The 26,065-nt window shown below is 29.6% G+C and overlaps 1 protein-coding gene across 3 annotated transcripts in view; it reads right to left on the reverse strand.

Moving 5' to 3' along the window:
• Nucleotides 1-26,065, reverse strand: part of LOC108748399 (ABC transporter G family member 23) — a 58,181-nt gene that overhangs the window by 2,330 nt on the left and 29,786 nt on the right. For 2 of the 3 annotated variants that reach the window (XM_018486548.1, XM_018486550.1), the window contains 11 exons: nt 15,960-16,199; nt 9,471-9,785; nt 9,139-9,246; nt 4,822-4,915; nt 3,924-4,091; nt 3,174-3,308; nt 2,654-2,805; nt 1,982-2,189; nt 1,619-1,796; nt 694-880; nt 171-436 (listed from right to left, as the gene is read on the reverse strand). In XM_018486548.1, coding sequence (XP_018342050.1) covers nt 171-436; nt 694-880; nt 1,619-1,796; nt 1,982-2,189; nt 2,654-2,805; nt 3,174-3,308; nt 3,924-4,091; nt 4,822-4,915; nt 9,139-9,246; nt 9,471-9,785; nt 15,960-16,199 — 2,051 coding nt within the window. Of the gene's footprint in view, nt 1-170; nt 437-693; nt 881-1,618; nt 1,797-1,981; nt 2,190-2,653; nt 2,806-3,173; nt 3,309-3,923; nt 4,092-4,821; nt 4,916-9,138; nt 9,247-9,470; nt 9,786-15,959; nt 16,200-21,904; nt 22,010-22,775; nt 22,875-23,228; nt 23,387-26,065 lie in introns of those variants that run through there. The other variant, XM_018486551.1, reaches the window with a different exon arrangement.

Consider the following 26,065-nt stretch of genomic DNA (forward strand, 5'->3'; position numbering starts at 1 on the left):
ATCGGAATTCGCTCTCTCTCTCTCATTCAAAGAGTAAAAAGATAACTTATCTTTTATTTGCACTTTTGTGAGAAAAGCTACATCTTTTTCTCAGAAATTGCAAAAAATCATTATCAATTTGTTATGTTATCTTTACATATACATTATGAGAAGCTAATATCTCATCTTACCGAAGCACATGCCGCAGAGTCCTTGAAGGATTGTCAGTATAATAACCCAGCCGATGTCGCCTTTGCATTCGACACCGAACACCAGGATCATAAAGATCAACACTAGGGCTGTCTGACCACACATCACTACGAATTGCGTGACCACGTGAGAGAAAAGGATTTCGCCGGGCGATACACCAGCTACCCAACTTCGATCCAATAGACCCTCCATCCTCTCGATGATCAGCGCCGATGATGTTAGCGCAACCGCCAGGAAGAAAACAATACTATTAATCAAAGTCAATTTTAGAAAAGCTCATGGGTCAAATTTTTGAAGTGTTTATGCAAACAAAGGAAGAGAATTAAGTTGTTTTATTAAGTGACTTTGATTTTTATTATATTATATATAGAGATACAAAGATCCTTGACTTTTCAAAAAGTGAAGAAAATAAACAAATCGAGAATCGGGTTAAATAAATATTAATTAACTTAAATATGAATAAACTTGGAAATATACAAATAAATTAAATATTATTGAACTTACGTCAATATTACGCCTGGTGCCACAAAGTCCGTGAAGCTGGGCTCATTGGTGCCGTAAATGGGTTCCTTAAATTGAATTGGCACATCAGCCAGTTTTGTATTCTGTTCGCAAGCCGATAAAAGATCCTTGGCAAAATCTCTATACGAATATTGAAGATTTCTCGCCAGCATCAGGCCCACTTGTTGATCTGAAATTGCAAGATTTCACAGTGTATATTTAAAGCAAACTGTATTCAAAATGTGGCCATATTAACACATCTATATAATGTTAATTACATCAATAAGTCAATATGTCGATGAATATGAATAGTAAATGTTTTAATAAAGCTACACGTAAGGAAAAGAAAAATTCGATTGCCAAGCTTAGTCATTGCATGAAAAAAGTATAGATACAAAATGAATAACAAAAGTAAGATTCAACAAATAATTTATCAACACAAAAATATATTTTGTTGGAAACAATAAATAAAAAAAATCAAGTGATAAGAGATAAATAAAAATTTAGTACGTGAAATGTATAATATATATGAGCAAATCAATATAAATATGGTAATGCCTTTTATCGACCTGACGCAAGTTCTTGATGTGTAATAATTTATTATTTCTTAATTCCATGGTATACGTTTTAACCTCTGGATTTTGGATCCTCTTCAGTATAATAAATTACAATTAATAGAAGAAATTCATAAATACATATATCTACGAATGATTCTTATAAGACGCGTATTATGACCGGTTGTAACGATTTTATTTGAACTTGTATAACAATGTTGGCTACGCCGTCTTAATCTCCATTTAATGCATCATCAAATTGTCAGGTTTACTAAGTGATAAAATTACGTTATTGTATAAATTAAATATATGAGCAACAATTAAGCTTAACATTTTTAAGAATTATTAATACTATCAATTGAACAAATATTTACTAGACATGTCTAGCCAAACTCTGATTTCGCTTTGATCGAGAGTCTCGTCATCGGAATCTCTTCCTAAGGCCATCCTCGCCACGAGGGCATCCGTGAAGTTTTCCGTAAAGTATAAGGTGCCCCAAGCATCACCTTTGCGTACAGCTTCCATCGCCGATTCTGGATCCGGATAATATATCTGTAGTAGGAAATAGAACAGAATAAGAAGCGACAAAAGTCGCGTTTAATGGACAGTTGTAAATCAATTTTTATTTTGTTTAGAATTGTATTCATTATCTCGTTCACACTCATAATGATGTGTCACGTTACATTACGTTGCATTAATATTATGTATCTTTATTATATATTTTTATGTAAAAAGACCTTTATCATCGTCTCGTTATCCAAGAAGTTGAGATACCGACAACTGAGAAATGTGAAACTACAGTTCGTTGAAACGGGGCACGTCATATTCTCGTAAAACATCTCATGATTCACTATGGCCAGTTTCAGTCCCGTAGGATCTCTCCCAATCGCCAGACAGAAGAGAATTACTTGCATTACCGGCAGTGCAAAAATAAACAGCATCACGCTATACAAAAATAAATTGTTTCGTAAGACATTAACATATCTTTTCAAACAGTATATTCAAGCAACTATTTGTTTATTGTCTCAAAATTTTGTTAATTTATTTATATGTACACTGAGAAAAAATGTATTAAATTTTAATATATAATTATTTGAATAATATGAATATAACATTTATTTATGGAAAATAAATGTTTGATAAATAAAATATAATAATAGGAAAAAATCAAATTAATAGTTCTTATATCAAATAAATATATGTTTACATTTAGTAAATATTCAACTGGCACTATATATTCAAACAAATATTTATTAAACTTTAGTACATTTTTCTCTCAGTATAAATATATGAAAATGATATATCTTTTAAAAGGAATTATAACGAAAAGAAAGAAACAATAAAGTCAGTATATATGAAAACTTCAGTATTAATTGTTACGTTAAATGACTGTCATGTTAAAAACGTACCCGATATTTCTCCACATACGCAAGAAGTTTTTCTGCAGAAGCGCTTTGATTTTTCCCCAACTGGTGATCTTATAACAGTCTGTAAAATCGCCGCAATCGTCGCATTCCAAGACAGAACTGGCTTTCGCACCTGGCAGTGATTTGCCACTTATCTGTTTTACGAAACCGTTGTTAAAATTAAAATGACTATAGGTCATGTTGTGATTAACCAAAATTTAATAATAATTTAGAATTTTGTTTAAGGTTTCTTATATATGTAGTTTCTTAGTCGAGAAGTTTCAGCTGTAATTCATGTTTTTCTCAGGAATAATTAACGTAGCTAATAAAAATAATCAATTTACGTTTTTAATCTATTTTCTTATTTTTATAGTGGAAATGTAAAGATTAATAAGTGTAGTGCTAACTTTAATAAATTGCAACAACATTAGCATGCCCGGGGCAAAAATAAAAGAAGAAGCATATATGTACATTGCCAACTTAAGTGGATTTAATCCGCTGTGCACCTGAAATAATTTCTTACATCATAATGATTTGCTATTCCGTTAGTTGAGTCGTGGATCAGGACCTCTTTGCTTTGATGAAAGTTAAGACCGACAACACCGGACTCCTCCGTCACGTACACCGGTTCATCTTTTTTCCCCCAGTTTAAAGAAGCCTGTATGTAAAGAAAAAGAAGCGTGTGGCTGGTGGCAATACAATCACGTGTGACGCGACATTTAATTAATGCAAATAAGATAATATAAGGTTCACTACGAAACAAACAAATAATTTTTTGCATAGATACACGTATTGATCACTCATTTATGTAGTTATTAGTTAATTAGACAAAAAAAATTAATGAAATATAAAATTCGGTAAGATAACAATATAACCTAACAAACTTTAATTGTTATTAGACGTATAATATAATATAATAAGAATTAAAATAATGGAAATAGAAATTCAGATATATAAAAAATTCAAATATTAAGAAATAAAAAAGAAATTAAAAATTTTAAGAAAAACTAAAAATTAAAAAGCTATTACTTAAATGTGATAAACATATGACGATAACATTGATAATTACAAAATATTTTAATAAATAATAATATTATTATATAAAAGCTAAGTACTATTCTACAATAAAGACAACAATCCAATTACTTTCATTCAATTTGATTGTCTCTTACAATGTGCAACGTGCCGAACATGTTAATTTTAAATTTTCGCAAAAATTGCGAAACAATACACGAATAAGAACCAAAATGGGAAAAGTGGTTTATTTGCTCACCAAGCTGATGTTGTTCGAGATATTCAGCTCTGTCGTAGGTTGAGCATACTGTCCCTGCTTTCTGGACAGCTTCAGAAAAACCTCTTCGAGGGAGGCGCAGTTATACATTTGCAAGAGAGTCCTAGGTGCCTCCTCAGCCAATAATCGACCGCTCCTCATCAAACCGATCTGTTAATAAAACAGATTATTTGCCTATTACTGTACTTTCGATTAATAGTAAATCGACTGTCTTGGAGATGTAAATTTATAATTTATATCTCAAGACAAATTCATAACATATATAGAAGCTTCCATAAAAAACACTTACCTATTTATTTTTTCGATTTTATTATGTGAGCAATTTTATTGGTCAGACTAATTTATTACATTTTTTAGAATTTTCGATTTAATTGTAAGTTTTAAATCGGAAGAAAACGACGAATAAATCTTCATCGAAAGAGGAATTTTTTCAGAGCGACGAAAGCGTGAAACATTCTGATATTATTTATTGTGAGATACGCGAATTGCCGACAAAAAATCGAGATCAGTATGTCTACACTATAATTTGTGCCTGGCGTAATATGCAGGCGGAATAACTAGCCAATGGCATGATAATGACATGCAATTGGCCAACAGACGTCAATCGTTGGTAAGATATCTTATTAATGCGACGATTTACGTCGAGATCGTTACACTGATTTATTTATTAATTGTTCTTCCGATATATAAATTTAGACATCATTCATTAATCTCATTTCATTAATCTTGTCTAATTTTAATTATGATTTATTTTTGATTGCCATTTTAATTTTTAATGTATAAAGAGTAGAGAATCCCAGTCATATCTCCAGATTAAATTTAGGGTTAATCGATGTTGATAAAATGATGTATAATTATAAATAAAAAACGATGATATTACCGTATGTGCTTGTCGGGCTTCTTCGATATAGTGAGTCGTTATGATAACCGTCTTGTTGCCATCTTTGGTAATTTGAACCAAATGGTTCCATATGCTAAAAAATAAAAAAAACGAGAAATATTTTAATTATGTACATTACATATTTTTAAAAAATATATATAAAGAAGAAAATTAAAATGTGTATATAAATGTCTGATTAAAAGAGAAATTAAATAAAACTACTTGTAATAAAGTATATAATAAAATGTACAACAACATATGCAAGTATCTTTTCGTAGTAAGTCACTAAAAGAAACAAATTTTTGCGAATCACGACAGATTCCGATTAGTCGTACCTGATTATTTTAATTGAAGGAGGGGGGGGGGAGGGAGGAGGATTCTCATGCAATCGTCATTTGTAACGTGATCCGTGTGTATGTGTACGTGTGCATTATTTATGCAGTCGCGCTCGCTATGAGTTTTGTGTGACATCTTAACTTTTCTGACACCTTGAACCTTGTAACATCAGACTAAAAAAGATAGAACTTTTTCATATTCAGTAGGCAAAGGATGCATTATCGTGCGATAAAGAACGTGACGTGGTCTTGAAGAATCGTGTTCAAAAGTGAGAATTTACTTTTCGCCAACGGGCTAATTTTTCGAGCTAACCGTTGCGATACATGCACAATGTTGAGATCAGTCGTCAATTTATAAAACTAGACCGTAACAAAGTAAAAGTCGAAAGTCGCTGTGCTCGATGTAGACACGTTTAAATTATTATATTATATATATTTTAGAAAATATGTATGAGACATGTCACGGCAAAATGTTGTAAGTGCAAAATTTGCAAAAATACACTTTATTTATTTATTTATTTTACGAGTGTTGTGTTCTATCACATATTAATATTTGGCATGAAAAGTGCTGCTAAGCAAAGAAAAATGTAGTATAATTAGTGTAATTCAAAACATTGTAAGTCCATAATGCAATTAACATTTTTCCTTGAATTTCTGGGGAAAAATATTTTATCTATAATTATATAAAATTATATATATAATTTTTATATAATTTTTATATAATTTTATATAATTATATATAAAACATTTTTTTCCGGATTTATAACATTTTGATTTGCATTTTTACTTAAACTCATAATATTTTGAAATTTGAACAACTTTAACAGGATTTTTAAAAATTATAACTCTTATTTTTTTCTAAAACTTCTCTTTATACTTTATTTTTATACACTTCATTTTATTCGTGTCTGATTATTTAAATATTGAATTAAAAATATTTTTGCAAAGATATATTATATAATAGATTTGTATATATCTTAAGTTGTTAATTTTTTGTAGAATTTTTAATAATTTTAGAGAAAATAAGTTTTTTTCTCTCTAAAAATTAAAAAAAATGGTACTTAACGTTTTGCTTCTTATATATTTTAGAAAACTTTATTGACTTTTTCATGCAAAAGAATAATTGATTTAAACACATATTAAAATTAACATAGTTGATAATAAGAGAAAAGAATTTCATACAAAATATAAATTTTTTAGTAATTAATCTACTTTGTAAAGTTTAATATGCCAAATATTATTACATATATCAGTATATTAACGTTATAGTCTGAAGATAATTAAAAACCGAGTATATGAAAATTAATGAATCATAAAAAATTCGATACGTTACGCAGTTAATGTAATCTAACATGTGTCAGAAATTTAATCATTAGTCCAACAAAGTGAGATAGTTGATGATTGATTAAAGTAAGTTGCAACATATTTTTAAAGCGGAACATCCTAAAATACAGTAGATTAAATTGAAAGTGAGCTATGACTTTCCTTGTAATATTCTCTTAGAAAGTGATTGAATCCATAAACACATTTCACGAGACAATTGTGCGCGACTAAGGAGTGAGAAAAATGAGCTGAGATGGTCGTAACAAAGTTGTAACTTTCTCAGATAATGAACAAAGCAGATAATGATTAAAGCTTTTGCTTTTAAAAAATATTATTTTTTATTTCTTCCGTATGTGAAATTTATTTATCTCAGCAAGTCTATGGAAAGAGTGATTATCATAAAATAAATTAAAAATGTACTATAAAATATCAATGAAATCGTCTCTTATGAATATCTAACTAAGCATATAATGATTCCTAACTACAAGTTCTTTTTATTTTATTTGTGTCACGTATGAATGTGGTCACGAAATCACTTGGGAAATTCTCTATGTACCGGGGAATTTCATATTAGCGGAAGCAAAACGCAGAAGATGACAACAACGTGGCAATTACAGTAATTGATTTCCCGTTGTAAAAGTAGGATGTTATTGTGAAAAGTATCTCGGTTAATTTTCCGCTTTATTTGTTTTGCAAATAAAAGCAATCATTTTTCTCCTGAGTGAACAAACTTTGTTCCTTCGCACAGTCTAAGACAAAATGTCATGTAAAAAATAAATTTTGCAATCGTCCTTCTATTAATAATTTTCAATACTTGTAGATTAATCTCAAATGAATCTGTTTTGATACTTTTACTTTAACGAATCGTGTTCTTCTCGAAAATATTATTCGTGTTAATATAAATCTTATTCGTTTCTAAAACTTCTCTTTACACTTTACTTTTACACTTTACTTTACACTTTTATTCGATACGCGCCTGATTATTTAAATATTTGTAAGCTATCAACTTTGTATAGCTGTGGATTAACATATTATTACTTGGTTGCTCCTAAATATACCTATATTTTAAATAAAATATTTTATAATATTAATAAAACATTTATCGTAATTTTACATTAAGAAACAGTATTTAAATATTAAAAATAAGAGTCATGGATATTAATAATGGGATTTAAATTAATATTATTTTATCAATATTATTTTAAAAGTCAAAGTTGCCTAAGCAAAGTCAAAATGCTTTGAGTTTCTATAAATTTAAGCATTAGAGATTTAAGAAAATCTTAAATTTGCCAATACAAATTGGACCGTTTAGAATGTATTTTTATTGATAAACGCATTATTTTATTTCTAACATTCTGTAATATATGTAATGTGTGTGTGTGTGTGTGTGTGTGTGTGTGGGAATTATATACTAAATACGTACTAAATCTTTATAAGCGCGTTTTGAATACTTTAAGTTCACGTTATTAATTTCGTATTATGTAGCTATAAACTTTTGTTATTCAACATGAATCTTAAGTGATTTGATGATAAATAGAAAGAGGCTACAGGAGAAACTACGAGAGGCACGTTTTTCTATAAGTTTAATTTTACTTTTCGTCATTCGTCGCCCAGGTCCGCGCGGGCGATTACTTTCACTTAAGTCAAGCTTAAAGCGTGACTTACAGATTCAGTGCAATGGTGACAAATTCTGCAGGTATGCACGACTTAATCTCAATATTATATTTAGATTTTCAGAGAAAGTGCGAACCGGAATTCTCGTCATTCTCGAATTCACTCTTTCTTTCCTTGTCTTGTTTTTGCCTTGGTCGAGAATAATTATAAAATAACACAAAGTCATTGAGAAATTTCTAAAAAATCTTCACATTTAATAGACATTTTTGCAATGCGGTTTGTAAGTATTAATGTGTTCATATGCATTAATATTTTAACATATATCGCAGTGTTGCTGTAAACTTGCTTTTTTGTCACAGATAACTCTTGATGACAACAAAATGCTTTCATATTGCAATCATAAATCAATTCGTTGGAGAAGTAAACTAATAATATCAACAAGGTGTCATCAGTTTGCTGTAATCTAATATCGAATTCACACGAGTACAACCTAAAACGCACAATGACGAAGCACTTTGTCTTGAGTTTCTAGAAATTGATTGCTTTAACAGTTAATAGCAACATGACGACAACTTCACAAACTATCTGGCTTATCTTAGAAATACAGATTTTCTAGCATTTTTAAATAATTAAGCATTGATGATAATAATAATATTAATTTATTGAACAATATTTAGAAAATAATTTTAATTTATATTAGATACTTTGTCTTTTGTGCGACATATTAAAATATTTATAATTTGTCCGAGCATTTCATGTGTATTATTTTACTAATTATTAGCGATATTAAATTTATTACATACGCATGTTATTTTGCCGTTCATATGTACATATTAATGATTGGAAAAGTAAAAGATTAATTCAACACGTCACGTTTGGCACGACAACTAATTATTACACTAATTTCAAGGATACTTATTAATTATATCTCGTGCAAATAAAAATTAGTTATTAACATTACGAACTGCGTATAATAGTAGCTGTATGAGATATGATGCGCTTTCGCGACTAAAGTTTATTTAAAATGTAAAAAGAGATCTCATACCTTTGTCTTAACAGTGGATCCACACCTACGGTTGGCTCGTCCAGAATCAATAATTCTGGATCGTGCATGAGAGCTACTGCAAAAGATACTCGCCTCTGTTGACCGCCACTAGCATGAAAAAAATATCCGATATTAACTTATCGATAATATATAACGAGAATTTTATTATCCTTTTAACTTTTATTATACTTTTAAATTGAATTAAAATTTGCGTCTCGTTGAATATATTTTTCTTGTTATTAAATAATTTTATTATTATTTTTGCATGTTAACATAATCTGGGGACCGAAGAACGTTCCGCTTGCTTCATAGCCGACGTGAAAAATACATACCTTAGATTCTTCACCAAACGATTCTGCGAAGGCAAATCAAGAAACTGTAGCAAGAAGCGCAGCCTCTCGACGATCTCGGCCGTGCACATTCCGAATATCCAGCCGAAGTACATCATAGTCTCGCGGATGGTAAACTCGCCGTAGAGAGCGATTTCCTGTGGCATATATCCAACCCTTTTTCCAGGTACCCCGGAACCCTTCGTTCCGGGTTTGCCGCCTAGCACCCAGATCTCCCCTGAATTTAATCTCCTCCGGCCAACAATGCAAGATAGCAGGGTTGTCTTGCCGCATCCGCTAGCACCCAGCAGACCGTATCTAATACAAATAATTCACAATTTATTTCACGATCATTAATATCCATGAAATCGGATCCAGAACAAATAATTCGTTTTAAGGACGATCAATGCTACGGTAATGAATCTATATGGAAAGAACGATTTTGTTGAAGTATCTTAATACAAATTTAACTAAATACTGATTTGAAAATAATTTTGTTGAATCATCAAAAAATTATATACGAATGTCAGTGAGCAATGCTGTACAAATTCTTTAAAATTTTTAGAGTAAATCAGACTTTCAAAAATAAAATCTTATTCTTATATAGGGTATCTGATAATTAACAATAAAACTTTCACATAACGGCAGAATGGACTAAACTGGATTGTAAGTCGAAAAGTCCTCTACCATTTTGCAATTTTCGTAATAGTTAACAAAATATTATATACTTAATTACTAAAAATTGTTGAATGTTGATCTTCAATAGTTTTTTTACTTAAATACTATCAACTTTACAGACAAACTTTACAACAAGAGATAAAAATTGTTTATTTTCTTTTCATACAGCTCTAAGAATTTTTACAGAATTTTTTAGTACTGCATTTTCTAATTGAACTATAATGTGTGTATTTACCAACATGAGAAAATACGATATTAAAAAATTCTCAGAACTTTATGAGAAGAAAATAAACAATTTTTGTCTCAAGTTATTTTTCTATAAAGTTGATAGTATTTGAGTAAAAATGTATTAAAAACTACACGGAGAAAATTTTTTCTTAGAATTAACTCTGAAAATATAACAGTCGTGGGACAACATTGTATTTCGAAGAATTTTTTAAAATGTAAATCTCTCCCATTTATTAATAAAACTACAATAAAGTATAAAATAAATTTGATCAATTTTACTAAAGTACATGGTAAAAATCTTTAAAATATTGTATTGTACTATAACTACCATATTTTCAGAATAAATTTTAAAAGAAAATTCTCTCCGTGCAATATTTAGCGATTTTTAATAATTAATATCTTGTTAACTATTGGAAAATTGCAAAATAGTATAGGGCTTTTTAACTCACAAGGGGAACATCAGGTGATGGGATTGGGAATTTTGATGCGCTTTTTACAGGCTGTTCTTGAACAAAAAAAAACGATACGTGTCCGGCCGTTTCAACCTTTGACTCATAGTTTCGATTTTTTAAATAATTATTGTAATAATTTGAAAAATGTACTGTATAAATGAAAATATTAGTATTTTTATAAATTTCATCTAATGTTATTACTTTTTGATTGTAATGAAATTTTATAAAATTACATATTAATATTATAGGTAATTAAACACACATTTATAGAATATTATTATCATCATTATCGTCATCGTTGTTGTTATTTATATGAACGCATAAATAAGATTGTAATAAAAGCTGTTTTTACTTAGTTTCTTATAAAATCAGAAATTGGAAATTATGATTAGGAACAAGTAAGTCATATATTTGTAATCTTTTTTTGATTAATATTAATCGATTTATTAATAATAATAGAAAACTAATCGTGTTTTCTTGTTATTAAATGTTTTGTAGACGTACATTGTATGGGATGATATAAATTATAAAAACAAGAAAAACATAAATATTTATTGCATTGCGAACATTACGAATGAATTTTTGTTGCAGACACAATAACTTTTTTTTAATATCTGGCGGAAAGCAGATTTAATTGACATTATGGAAATAGCTTCTTTCAGGAATCAATTTCGATGAGAACCAAATTTTTCATTCTAACATGAAATTCATTCTAAAATTCACAAACATATGACTTATTTGTTCCTAATCATAATTTCCAATTTCTGATTTCATCAGAAACTGTAACAGTTTTCATGATAATCTTATTTATGCGTTCATGTAAATAACGACAACGATGACGATAATGATGATAATAAATATTCCATAAATGCGTGTTTAATTATCTATAATACTAATATGTAACTTTTATGAAATTTCACTACAATCAAAAAGTAACTAAAACTAATAACATTAAATAAAATTGATAAAAATATTGATATTTTTATTTATACAGTACGTTTTTCAAATTATTACACTAATTATTTAAAAAATTGATTTCTTCGAAACTATAATATAAGTCAAAAGATTGAAACGGCCTGACACGTATCGTTTTTTTTCGCTTAAGAAGTCTGTAAAAAGCGCATAAAAATTCCCGACCCCATCACCTAGTGTTCCCCTTATCAGTTTAGTTCATTCTGTCGCTATGCGAGAGTTTTATCGTTAATTATCAGACACCCTGTAGATGGAAAATTAAGCTTTTTTCAAGACTGGCTCAATTTTTACTCTTTAGAGTGAAATTTTACTTCAAAGAATTTAGAGAAAATTATTATATTTTAACATTAGAATATTTTAACATTAAAATATTTTAATATTAGAACAATTAGTTTAGCATTCCACGTAATTATTTTTATGGTCTAACAAAATTATTTTTAAATCTATATTTACAGTTAAATTTTTAAATAGCAAAACCGATTTTTCTATGCAAATTTTACTTTAAAGAATGCAAGAAAATAATAACAAATTAGTAGAAAATCTTAATATCTTGAAATTTTACTAAATAAGAAATGTGCTTGAGTTCAGGACACCCTATATAAGAAGCCAATCTTTACAAAAGAACTTGTAGACTGATAAAAAAAGTTTATGTGCATACATCAAAGAAGCTTTAGCCTTCAAGACCATCTCTGGATGAATAGACAAATCAATCACTTCATTTACATTTGCAATTTTCATCAGAATGCTAAGAACGAAAGCGTAGTTAACCAACTTAAATAGTCGTGGTCCTTGAAATCCAGGTAAATACAAATTCTCAGGGATTATTCGTAACTATAATACTAAAAGTTTTAGCGGAAATCGAGCGACGCAGTTGTTTACATAATTGATAAGCGCTTGCGCAGAAGTTTTGCGTCAAACGGGACAAAACGATTATCGCGGCCATCATGAAGTGCATGCAGTTTGTCAAAAAAATTTATTGTAGTATAATAAAGGAATAATTAAATAATTAGATAAATAATGAATAATTAAATTTGAATTACAATGATGGGATCAGCTAAAGACTGAATGCGAACGTGACGTAATTCGCGGCGAGGCGAGGTTGAAAATATGGGACTTCGTACTAAAGTAAATAATAAAGAAATTTTTATTGATTAGTCATTATATCTTTTCTTTAATGCATAGGACATTTTATGTCAGCATTGTCTGTTCCTGACATTCTTTTTCAAATATGGAGTCTTGCTCAATAAAAGGTGCGTTCCAAAGGTTCTACTTGAAGCTCGCAATTAAGCATTATTTGTCCTTGTTTAACAATCGATGAACAAAAAGAAGAAAATGATTAATCTTAAAGCGTTGCGAAAGTCAAGTAGAACGCTCACAAAGGCTGATTAATTGTTTAAGTAAGAAAATGGCAGATACTTGTATCATTATTTATGAACGTTGATCATAATAATCTACTTATTATTGTTTAGAAATTTCACAGAAAAACAGAGTGATTAGATTTACATTATACAGTAATTAATCAGAATGAATAATATGATTTTACTACAAGAAAAAATCGGTACGTTTCCGACGCGATCAAAATAACATAAGTTTTTTCGATTTTTTAACGTATTAAGTGAACGTGTAATTAAGTTGCGTAAATAATCGATTTATCTTACAAATTCGACTGAAGTCTTACATAAACATTGATTCTGATATAGTGATATTTTCATAATTATAATTTGTATAAAAAATACCTTTATGCCTAACAATAAAAAAGTTATTATACATATCTAAACGAAATCGTGGAACGTAAGAAATGTAAAAGAAACAGAGGAGTTGTCCTTGCAATATTTACCATATTTTTTACAAATCTTATTTTTAGATCATAAATGAAGAACGTTCTCATAAGGTGTTTAAGTATTAATTATCTACAAACAACTGCGAAAAGATTAAAAACAAGATGTCCTTGATTAGCGTCTAAACTTTTTTAAGCACTCATAATTCGATTTCATCAAAAGAAAAATGCATTTAAATTGTAAGTCAATGTATATAATAAAACTAAATGAGATACTTGATGAATTATTTAAAAATATTCTCATCAAATTCTGTACGGACATATTTGTGTTAGAAAAATAATATAGAAGGAAGATTTTTTTTACAGGCACAAAATATTTAAAATATAACTGCCAACATATTTTCTATCAACATATTTTATATTATTGCAAATAACGTTAAATTGTTAAACATAAACATTGGCTACATTCTGACAGCACTCTATTAGCGCTATTACGTCATTTTGTCCTTGTTTTACATCTAATGATAAGAATAAAATAAAACATAATAATGCAGATATCGTGCGCTCCTTGAATACAGTCATTGCATTTCGTCCCAATTTTTAGTACGGCGCAAAAGTTGTACTATTATATTTTTAGCTTCGTACGCTTTGTGTTTTCGCAATACATACATAATTCTGGTTTTTTTGCACAATTTAGGCTAAAAAAAATAGTCGTACAGCTCAAGATGCATAATTTACACTAAATTGTTGTTCCAACTTTGTGGTGATTAACACAAAGGGTACATAATCGTATATCTCGATCGCATAGTTATTACGAAACGCATACCAAAATGATTATAACGGGTATTATTTATTTTAAGTGTTTCAATTTCCTGATAGCTACGTAGTGCACATTGTTGTTTCGCATTATGAAATAACTAAAATCATGATATATCCTTATCGCAAATCGGGGTCTCGCGATTTAAGCCATGCATTTACCGCGGATGAAGGATCGCGTTAATTTAATTGCGCACAGTGGAGGATTAGTCGTTTACAATAAATGGTTCGTTAAGATAGAAAACGAGTTTCTCACGTCGCGCTTTCTCAATGTAACACATTAGGCAGAGAGGCATAAGCACGCATAATTTTTCGCGATTTTGATCTTTATTATTACGTGAGGAGAGTTTAAAGATCAGGAAGTTAGGCAATATCTTGAGAGGCAACAAATTCATAGTAATATTAAATATACACGTAATAGAAAAATTAAAAAGCTATATATTATTATGATTATTATTATCTCATTGATGTTATCTTGTTTCAAAAAATTTTACGTCGAGCATTAAATATCTGGAAAAATTATCAAATTGTGGATATTAAATGTCGAATTTTTGCTAATTGAAAATGTTCATTTTAGCCATATTAGTTTTATTGTTAGCATATCATCTTGTATACACTTTTATGATGTTTCTCTCTCTCTCTCTTTCTCTCTCTCTTCTTTCTCTCTTTCTTTCTCTCTTGAACAATATAATAATAAAACTAAATAACTTAAGAAAAAATTATAGTAATTAGAAAGATCAAAAAACACTAGCAACGTTTATTGGATCTTTAAAAATAAACTAGTATATTACAACATACATTAAGAATTAAACTAGTTTTTTATTTATAAGTTATTCGGAAACGTTTCGATTATACTAATTGTAAGTCTTCTTCAGTTCATAAACGAAAAATAATAAAAAAATTGGAAAGAAAGATACAATACATCAAAAATATGAAGTCATATCACCATGGATTGATCTTTCTTTTTAATTTTTAATTATTTTTTGTATATGGATTAAAGAAGACTTGTTAGTACAGTCGAAACGTTTCCAATTAATTTTATACATAAAAAACTAATTTAATTCTTAATGCATATTATAGTAAACTAATTTATTTTTTTAAATCCAATAAACGTTGCTGTTTTTTGACCTTCCTAATTATTAATTTTTGCTTAGCAATCTCGAGCTAGATATTTAAATGACTTAAATTTCAAAATCCTATCATAACCTTAATCCTTGAATTTATTACCAACAGATATACCATATTTTTAAATATTTTAAAATAAAATTGTTAAATAAAAACGATGTCGAAAGAACTACATATAAAAATCAGTCTATCGACTCTAAAAAAATATAGACTTTTTTAAGAAATGGCATTTATTGCAAAATGGTTAGGAGAAATGTATTAATGCTAATAGAACTTATTTTGATTAAATAAACTATCTTTTTAAAAAAATGCTTATAATGTTTCAATTATTTATTTAAAAATCTGTAAACATTTTTTTTACTATATATGTATCAACCTAATATATCTCGCGGGATCTTTATTAAACAATCATCCGATCGTTATTAAATAATACACAGTACTCACATCGAGCCCTTAGCCACCGTCATGCTAAGATTCTGTATGACATGGTTCGGATTCTTGCTGCTGCCGTAAATCTTAAAAGCGTGCCTGACGCTGACCGCCTGCTGACGATTCCAGGTGGGGTTGTTCAACCCCGGCGTCGCCAATACGGGGTTGCTCGATGTCACCGTCGCCAGATCCATGTTACTGTCCCCGTTGTTGCTCTGCATCGTCGTCGCGTTTGCGGCACCCGCACCTCCGTCGCTGTAAACGAAAGCGCACGTGATGGTAACGAGAAAGTAACAGTGGAATTACGGCGGAATAACGCCGATATCTTATATTGCGGTCTTGTACGATAGTGATTCGGCAGAGATCTCTCCTTGTGTTCGCGCAGATACTTGCAGCGTGTCGATTAAAATTGCGATGCAGTATCTCGCAACAGGTTATTGCAATGTGCTCTAGTAAGAGTGAACTATTGCATTGGCTTTTCCGTGAATAGAACATGTGTAACAAAGATATGATTGAAAAACGGACCATGTAAATTTTTCTTATTTTGAATATTTTCTTATTTCATTGAAAAGGAAGTATTTTTCCGATTAACTGATTTCTTTTGAATGTTGATCTGTCAAAATTTTGTTAAAAATCAGAAGAAACGATTTTCAAAAGTTTTCTTAGAGTGTCACAAATTTGATACATGTTGATACACTAAACTATTCAAAGGATCCAAAAGCGAATGTTGCCACATGAAAATGCCGTGTGTGTTAAGCGAAGAAATGGCAAGAAACGATTCTGCAAATCTCGGCGCGAATCGCGCGGCGTGTGTATAGAAAGAGTTGAGCGATGCGATTGCATAACTGGACACGCGGCTTTCTTTTCGCTTACGCGTGTGACGATTCATTGGGCAATACATGGACACAATCGTGTGTGTGTGTGTGTGTGTATGGGTGTGTATTTAACATACAAATGTGTGATCAAAGATGCAAAGTACGTAACGTATGTGCGATATAGCGGCATGTGCGCGCGTAATGCCGCGCAAGTGTGAATTTTCGCGCTCCCGTTTCGCGTACGCTGCTGCTTCGATGAACTCTTCGTCTTGCGATTTCCCCTTTTTGAAGGCGATAGCCCGAATTCGTATTTTACTCATAAGTTTGAAATTATTATACGCCTTCGATAAAAGATACCTCGTTTTAATTATATACGTCGTCCGGGAAAGCGTTTCCCCTTCTATTGAGATGTCGACAGACTTCACTCTTTTTGCTCAACGCATTTAATTGAAAGTGCCGTTGTTTATTACATTTTGCCATTACTATCTGTTGCACAAGTTCGTTGAATTAACTCAAAGCAGTTGAATTAACTCAAAGAAATCGATCGTCGAACAATGATCTGAATAACATCGTTATCTCCAGAGTAATCAAAGAAAGTTTCAAACACGCTACTAATAAAAAAAATATTAATTGTAATAGAGAAAACGTATAATTATTATTAACATGCCAACAACGTATTAAATCAGTTATATGTTAAAATAAAACACTAAATCAATCGCAATTATTGTTTATTTATAGGGGAAAGTGGGAGAACTGCGAACATCTAAAGGAAAAGTTGAACAAAGTCGATTATTTATTAATTATATAAGGCTTTATTTAAAAAATATCAAAAGTTATTTATGTAGTTTTAAACTATGATAAAATATAAACTGTTTTAAATAAAAAAACAAAATTGTTTTCTTTTGCTGTTATCATAAAGAACAATGCCAAATTTATTTCTCTCTCTCTCTCTCTCTCTCTCTTTTTCTTAATTTAAATTGTAATTTATATTGATCATATAATTATTAATGTAAATTATTGTAGTTTAAAGCCAATATTGTTTAAATAAATATTTCTAATTGATAAATAATTATTGATTTTATTTAACTTTTCCCTTAAGTATTTGCAATTCTTGCACTTCTTTCTATATTAAAAATATTGAAAACATGTAATGATATTTATCTTAAACGGAGTATATTTTTTAATGTTTAAGATATAAGTGATACTGAGAATATTTCTAAATATTCTGAATATTCCACTGAATACGAGAAGTGAGTGGCTATCGCTACTTTAATATAATATTTTGCGAGTTTTAATGGTTTTGATCGTCAAAAATAAAAGATCGGAGCATCAAATTGAACAAGTCTCGAATTTATTGTAATAACTATAGTCTCAAAACGGGACATATCTTAACTCGCTTGTGTCTCTAAGTCAATTCTTTCCATTTCACGTCCTCGCTTTCGGTCGTTTGCATCTCTCAAAATTTCTACGAATACCAAATATTATTTCGCATAACCTTGTTTAAAAATTTTAAATCAAATCAAAATTAAAATTAATCAAAGGAATCAGAATATCAATCATGTATATGTTGCAATTTAGTAAGCCTCTGTTTATTTTCGCAATAACAACAGGTATTTCGAGACTGCCAAAAGAAATTTACACATTTAAAAGACTACTGTCTCATTTTTGCGACCAATGATTCGTGTATAGCCGTTTCTACCGGTGTGAACGTTGTGTAAATGTGTGTATGTACGAGTGTGAATATGTCATTGTCTTGCACCAACGAATTCCGTGAAGATGGATATCTGTGACAATCATGTAAAAAAGAGTGGGGGAATTATGAATACGGAACAAATACGGCAATCGCCACAGTATAATTTGTATTTGTCCCGTATTTATAATTCCTCCACTCTCCTTTACGTGATTCATGTACACACACACACACACACACACACACACACACATGTGTATATATATATATATATATTTCATAAATAAAGAGGTAACAAGCTGGATATATACGAACACCCGCGGCTTTAATATCGTGTTGCGAAACACGCATTTTCTGAAGTTTTCACACATATTTATTCACTAAATTATCACACATTGCGTTCGTGAAGGGGAATGATGTAGCAACGTTTTGCCGTATGTAATTATTCTGAGTTATAACCATACCGTCGGTATGTATACCCCATTTCAGACTATGTAAAAACTGTACCGTGCGTAAAAATCATATAAAATGTATGCGCGCCCGCAGTCGCGCGCGAACAATTTCGCGTGTTGCAGACAGCATGAGATTACATGATGAGAACTCAAATTAGATTATAATGGTTTAAAGTATTTAGTTAAAATGTAGAAAGTATTGCGCATTCATTATTAATTATCCGTACTGCAATAGAACGGTCATTAAAAATCAATAATTATTAATAGTGAATTCGGTTGGCTGCACTAATGCGCACTATAATACTTATGAAAGCCGTTGTTTGCATTGATTTAATCTGTATAAAAGTAAATTTCGAATTGTAAAATACAGATTTTATTTAATAGTACAATAAAATACATTGAGGATTTCGTAGTCCAATTCGCTTTTATATTTATATATTATTTTTATATTTATATTTATAGTTATTAAACATACATTTTTTACGTCAATTTGTATACGACAGCTTTAGCGTGCACCAGTGCGCACTGAGTGCATCCAATCGAATTCGCTATAAGATGAATTCTTATTAAAATCGATTTTGTTTACTGTCATTGATTACCCGATCCCTGCATTGTACGTTTATTAATTCTAAACGGCGTGCTCTCTTTCATCTTGTAATCTGCTTGCTCAATTTTTCATTAATTTTGGCCTATAAGATAATTTGATGATACCTTATTTGATTTTGAAGTTAAAAATAAAAAATTCAAAATGGTAAATCTAATACGACAAATAGGATTTCAAACAAATAATTCAATTATCATCAACGCGTCTTTAGAGAATTTTTAATTATAAAATAATATTAAATTTGCAGTTTTGCTTTATTAGTTCTCATTATTAATAAGCTCATTATTAGTAAGTACTATACTATGCAAACAGTACTACTTTCTGAATTAATTTGCCTGATTATGAATCTTTTGATAATAAAGCCTTCTTCATCGCTCTTTTAAAATTTCACACATGATAATCAAATTATTTTTTTTTATTTATATTTTTTAATTTAAATTTAAATTTTACACTGAAGAGAACCCAATACTAGGGTTGAAACGTCTGTATCACATTTTTATTATATACATTGAATTATACACGTGTGAACAACAATTGGTGTCGGCTCACATTGTCATTTCCTTTTTACAATATTTTTATTGTTAATTTATTTAGAGAGTCTTATACTATATTTCTGATGTTATTGCTAAAACTCTTAGAAAACAAGGTTTCTTAAAAGTGTTTTAGCTTGAAGGATTAGAATATCATAATGACTATTCTTGAGATTCTATAATTAGATTCTCTTATCGGATTATTAATCAATTACTTCAAAACGTTTATAGCTATGTTGACCTGTACTAATGACCAATCTGCTTCTTTATTGCAGCGAACAATTATTTCATTACTGACGTTTGCAGATGTAATAAAGAAAACTAAACAATTCATTATTTTTATTAATATCGTTGATACAAATATTCAAAAAATAAATAAGAAAATTAGCTAATTAATTTTAATGTATAAATAATTTATTAAAATTAATTAAAACATGTGATAAAATATGTTTCAAAGTCATGAATTAATATTAACTATGTAAAGCGATTTGTGACTTCGTCGACGTATGACGTTAATCACAATTTGCTGTTAATTTCCTTGGCTACGCTTTATACTTTCTTTATTGCTGAATTATTCGTTTTAATAAGTTGCCAATGATTGTACAAGAAACAATGTTTTGTTTGTAACTTATGGGTATTATATTTTATGTAAATAAAATGTATTATTGAATAGAATAGTAATACTCCGATTTTGAATAAAAACTACTAATTAGATAATAAATCAAGCTATTGTAAAACATAAATTGAATGAATACATTTAAATTTTTATATATATACTTTGATATATACGAGTATATATATATATAAGTATGTTTTTAAATACCAAAATAATATCTGAAATATAAATAATTAAAATAATATATATCTAAAACTAATACATGACTTTATATCATAATGTAACAAAATTTAGCATGTATTTGATCTACAGACAAAATTTAATTCATTACTTATATATGCGGCATTTAATAATTATAGATAAATGTACTGATAAATTGTCGATATCATTTGAGGGAATCCATTGTTGCGAGCAAACGATCTTCATCTATGTAGGTCGACGCGCGCGGTGACAATAATAATCGTTTTTATGATGTTCGAGGATACTGCGAATCTATCGCGATGTATTGCGGCAAACGACTTACAATACCGGACGTGCAGAATACGTATTACGAGAAAGAAAAGGAAAAGGCTGAACTGTGACATTGCGCAATTTTCGCGGCGAATACAACGTCGTAAGAAAGAACACGAAGACGAATATCCTTCCGGATATACTAATAATGCGATTGTCAATCGCACGCGATCTTTATAAAATAACGATCATGCTTGTTCCGATTAAGGGCTATCTTAGATATGTATAATTTTTGGAATTCATGGCGGAGAGTTGTGTTTGTGATTTTATGCGCGTAAGACAGATAAAATACAATACTTGCAGATTTGAAATGCATGTGTATATATATATATATATAGTGAATCTCATTGTCAGAATAAGTGCATGACACATAAAATCATAAAAAGAATTGCACATGGCCTGCAATCGAGTGAATTTGCACAATTGCCTGCGTGCGTGCGTTGCTAAGAAATGCAGCCATAAATCGTAGTGTTGCGAGATGCCGATGTGTTTCGAGAAATATGTTTGTACACCTTTTTACTCTTGCGCATTGATTGTGATGCATAATCACGTTAGAGCAGACTCCAAGAATTTTTGCAGTGCGAAAACATTAGTGCCACTAATGTTGAAATAATTCGACGTAACGATGTAATTGGCTCGTGAAACTTGTTTGTCCAATAATTACATTAATTGAGATGTGATTACAACATCTAGTTTACATATGTAACAGATAAAAGAAATTGAGATTGTGAATTAAAAACAACCTTTCTTGTTCAGTCTGCTCCTGCGATGTAATTTCGGCGACCGACAGGGAACTAACAGATGATATATCGCCGACTCGAACTGCATGTCGTCTAGCTTTTCTTACTCTATAGATATAAAATATATTAATACAACCTGTCAGACGGAGAAAATATGAACATGTACATCACACGATTATTACACCACGATTACATCACACATTATGTCACGATTAGCGATGGATTCATTCTCCGATTTCATTTTAGTTTAATTAATAAAGTGTGTCAAAATGTGTCTTTTATTTTAACGTTTTCCATGCGAAAGTTGTTGTACTTGTCACATTATTGAAAACAATTATTTATAAGATATGAAGAATATAAGTAATAAAAAAATTCGTATATGAAAACGTAACACACTAAAATATTTTTCTAATAAATTTTTAATTTAATGAATTTTAAAAAATTATATAAATATTGAATTAATGTATTAAATTTATATAATCATATAACAGCTAAAACTTAATATAGCAAGTAATATGTAACGTAATATATATAAAAACAATAAAATCAATAAGCTCTAAAGAAAATTCTAAAAAATAATAAATAAAATGCCAGTATGAGCCGACACTGGATATTATAATACCATTTATTCAAGTGTGTATTATAAATTATAATATTATAATTTATTCAAAGTGAATATTAAACGTAAAAAGTATACGTAATATATATGACAATTTGACATATAACATAATGAGTTAATATGTAATTTCGAGGATAACTCATATCATTGTTTATCTCTGAAATGATAATCAGTATCTTCTACAAACAAGAGCGAATGAGAATTCTCACTTGAAGCCATCGCTAAGAAATTGCGAGTAGGACAAGGATCCTTTACCGATCGGATTTCACTCGCTGCGTAAGCTCGATCTCGTTGGGTAATTGTAACGTCGTGGTCAACTTGACGCGCCGTTTGCGTCGTGTAATCGTCTCGTGTCTGCAGAAGAAGAAAACCACGTGGCCATTGCAAGCAATCATTTTAATGCGATTAACCTTCGTGTTCCTTTAATAAGTTCGATAAATATAGCTCGGTTTCTTTGCAATGTTTGTTCGCTTCATTATCCAATGATAACATTAAAGTACATCACAGAGAATATGAAACAATATATTTCTCGTGCCGAATAAAAAAACAATAGATTTTAATAATAATAATAAATTTATAATGATAAACAATTGTTTAAATAATTGGTAATGAATAAAAGTTTAATAGGTGATTTTTTTTAAAGAATGTTTTTAATTTTGCGTTAATAAATTTTAGGAATACGAAGGTCGATAGTACAATTATCGTTACCGATTATCATATGTCCGTGATACGAATTTAGATCTGCCTTTGAGTGTGGGCGGGCATGATTTGACGTCTCGTTTACGTCCCATGGCTGGGTTTATATCCTGCGAGAGGAAAAACATATTTTCGTCGACGCAAATATTTGAATCTAAAATTGATTCCATCCGTTTTGCTCAGTTTTAATCGATATGCTCATACGTATGTACACAACATAAAGCTTGTTTAAGTTTTATAATTATATCAGAGTACGTGCATGGCATCGAAAATACTTCCAATTTACGATCTATATGGTTTATATAAGATAAAAATAGTTATATATTATATAATTTCTTTATGATAATACAAAAGGCCTTATGTATGACTTATTTCATTAAGTTTCCGATATTAGTGTTCCATATTATTCAAACTAGAATTGAGAACTTGAAACTTATTCATTGAATGTCATTGAGGATGGCCTAGAAAGGCGCCGAAATGTATGAATAAATTAAATTTTCGACACTTGGTAACTATATTCGGACAAAAAAAGAAATATAGTTTTGACTACTAAATTAACAATTTAAGTACTTGCAACTAATTTTACAAAGTAATAAGAATTAAAACAATATTAAATATTATATTTTTATAGTACTATAATATATTTTTATAGTCTTCAGTACTACTTTAGTTCTTATTATTTTTTAAAACTAGTTGCAAGTATCTAAATTTTAGAGTTGTACTTTATAGATGCCATATTTTTTTTTTTTTCTCAGTGTGCACACTATTAACCGTCCGTGGATTCTCATTTGCTCGTTTACTCCTCGTATCATTTTGTTAAGTTTCCGGATTGAGAAAGAGAGAAAAAAGTAGACAATAGTTCTGATTGTAAAATACGTCACTGTGTCTCAGGGTAAAATAAACCTCGGTGCTTGGCAAATCGATTCACCAAGGTTTACTCCCATTTAAACCTTATATCTTCATCGATCCGAGTACATCTTCTTAATATTTATTGAATCATCATATTGTAGTGTCCAGCAAATAATGAACGCAAACAAAATCACTGAGAAATAAGCAATAATCATAATTTAAGAAATTTATAGCTACAGTATATAAATTTATTTCTAATTATAAAATTAGTCATATTTCTATATTACTAGATATAAAAAATCGAAATGAATTATAAATTATTAAAATTATAATTACTATTTAAAAAAACGTCTCGCGTATATATAATGCTGATATGTACATAAAGCGACGCTTAAGAAATCCGCTTTGCATTATATCTACATATATAAGAACTTTATTGCAACTTTAAATTATGTATCTTATTGTTATTCTTGGGTAAACTTGCGCGATCGTGTGAACCACCATACTGACATGACAGTTAAGACTGACAGCAAGAATCGTAGATTGTGTACTCTTGTGCATTTAATGGTAGCACCGCACCGATGTCAGGGTTCAATGTCGCCGCCAGTATCACTTAATACTTCATGAGCATAAGACGATGTGGTCATGGTCGCGTAAAGACCGCTTATTCATCCGACAGTTCCTCGGCAAACAGTCATGGAAGATAGCGTGACTTCTTCGAATAAGCGTGAATTTTCCGTGTTAACTTCAGTGTCACGGAATCACACTTATATGTAAAAGTATACAGCTCGTTAGCTCTTTTTTGTAACGGTGTCTTCTGAGCTTTAGTATAAATTTTATTTGCAAAAGTATAAATTTTACGGCAATTTGCGAGAACTAATAAATTTACTTATTTATTTATGCGTACTATTTTTTTTGTTTATAATTATTGTAACATGATAAATGCTCTTTTAAATATTTCTTTATGCTCAATAGATTTTTTTATTAACTGATAATTTATTTAACTACTAACGGGTCTTGATTTATTCCTAAAAATGTATCTGACATGGAAATATCATTAATAATTAAATGCATTGCTTAATATATTGTATTATTTATTGTAATTTTTAAGCGTTTAATCATCTCGATTGTCGATTCCCGTGGATTTTTTTATTAAATAAATGAACTTTGTTTTTTTTTTTAAATAAAGTTTCGGATTTTTATTAATAAAGTTTTATGTACATATGTGATGCGAACTATTAATTTATTCAGATATTATCAACCAGTTTTGTAATTTTTACATTAATACAAATTTATATTTTTGTTTTTGAACAAACGAGTTTTTAAATGTATATAAATGTATATAAATGTATAAAAAATAAAAATACATATATTAGAGTAAAATACATATAATAAATGTATATTCTTTTTAATATTATCGAATTACGATATTTTACAATTAATTATTGCATCTTATAAATAAGTTGCTTCAATCATTCATCAGCGCAATTTCAGTTAGTATATTACCAGTTGCATTTAAAGCGTAAATTTCAATCATGTCAAAGATATTCGTGCGTGACGCATTACGAGCCGAGGGATTCGTCCTGTGCGCGTCTCTAATTGACGTGCATAATTTTCGCATTAGTCACAGAAAGATCGTCTGTTGCAAGGAGAGTAGCTATCGTGTAACTTAGTTAGAACTACGAGTTTATGGCAAATTCCGCGATAGCTACAAACTTTCCGTAATACGATTAACTCTGCTGATTAATCACACGTTCGTCATCAACGCTATTTATTTTTCCGTGACACGTATAATTACCATGATCAATTACTATAAACTCATGACATCGTGGTTATGATCGCGTTAAGTACGGGCTGCATTATGTCGTAATTAATGATGAGATAAATGCGCAGCTCACTGTTCGCAAAATGATATTAAAATCTATACGCTACGGTTATAAACAATCGAATTACGTAAATACAGTTATATATATGCGTATTATATATATACAGTTATTATA

This window comes from Trachymyrmex septentrionalis, unplaced genomic scaffold (assembly GCF_001594115.1).
Source record: "Trachymyrmex septentrionalis isolate Tsep2-gDNA-1 unplaced genomic scaffold, Tsep1.0 scaffold22, whole genome shotgun sequence".
NCBI lineage: Eukaryota > Metazoa > Arthropoda > Insecta > Hymenoptera > Formicidae > Trachymyrmex > Trachymyrmex septentrionalis.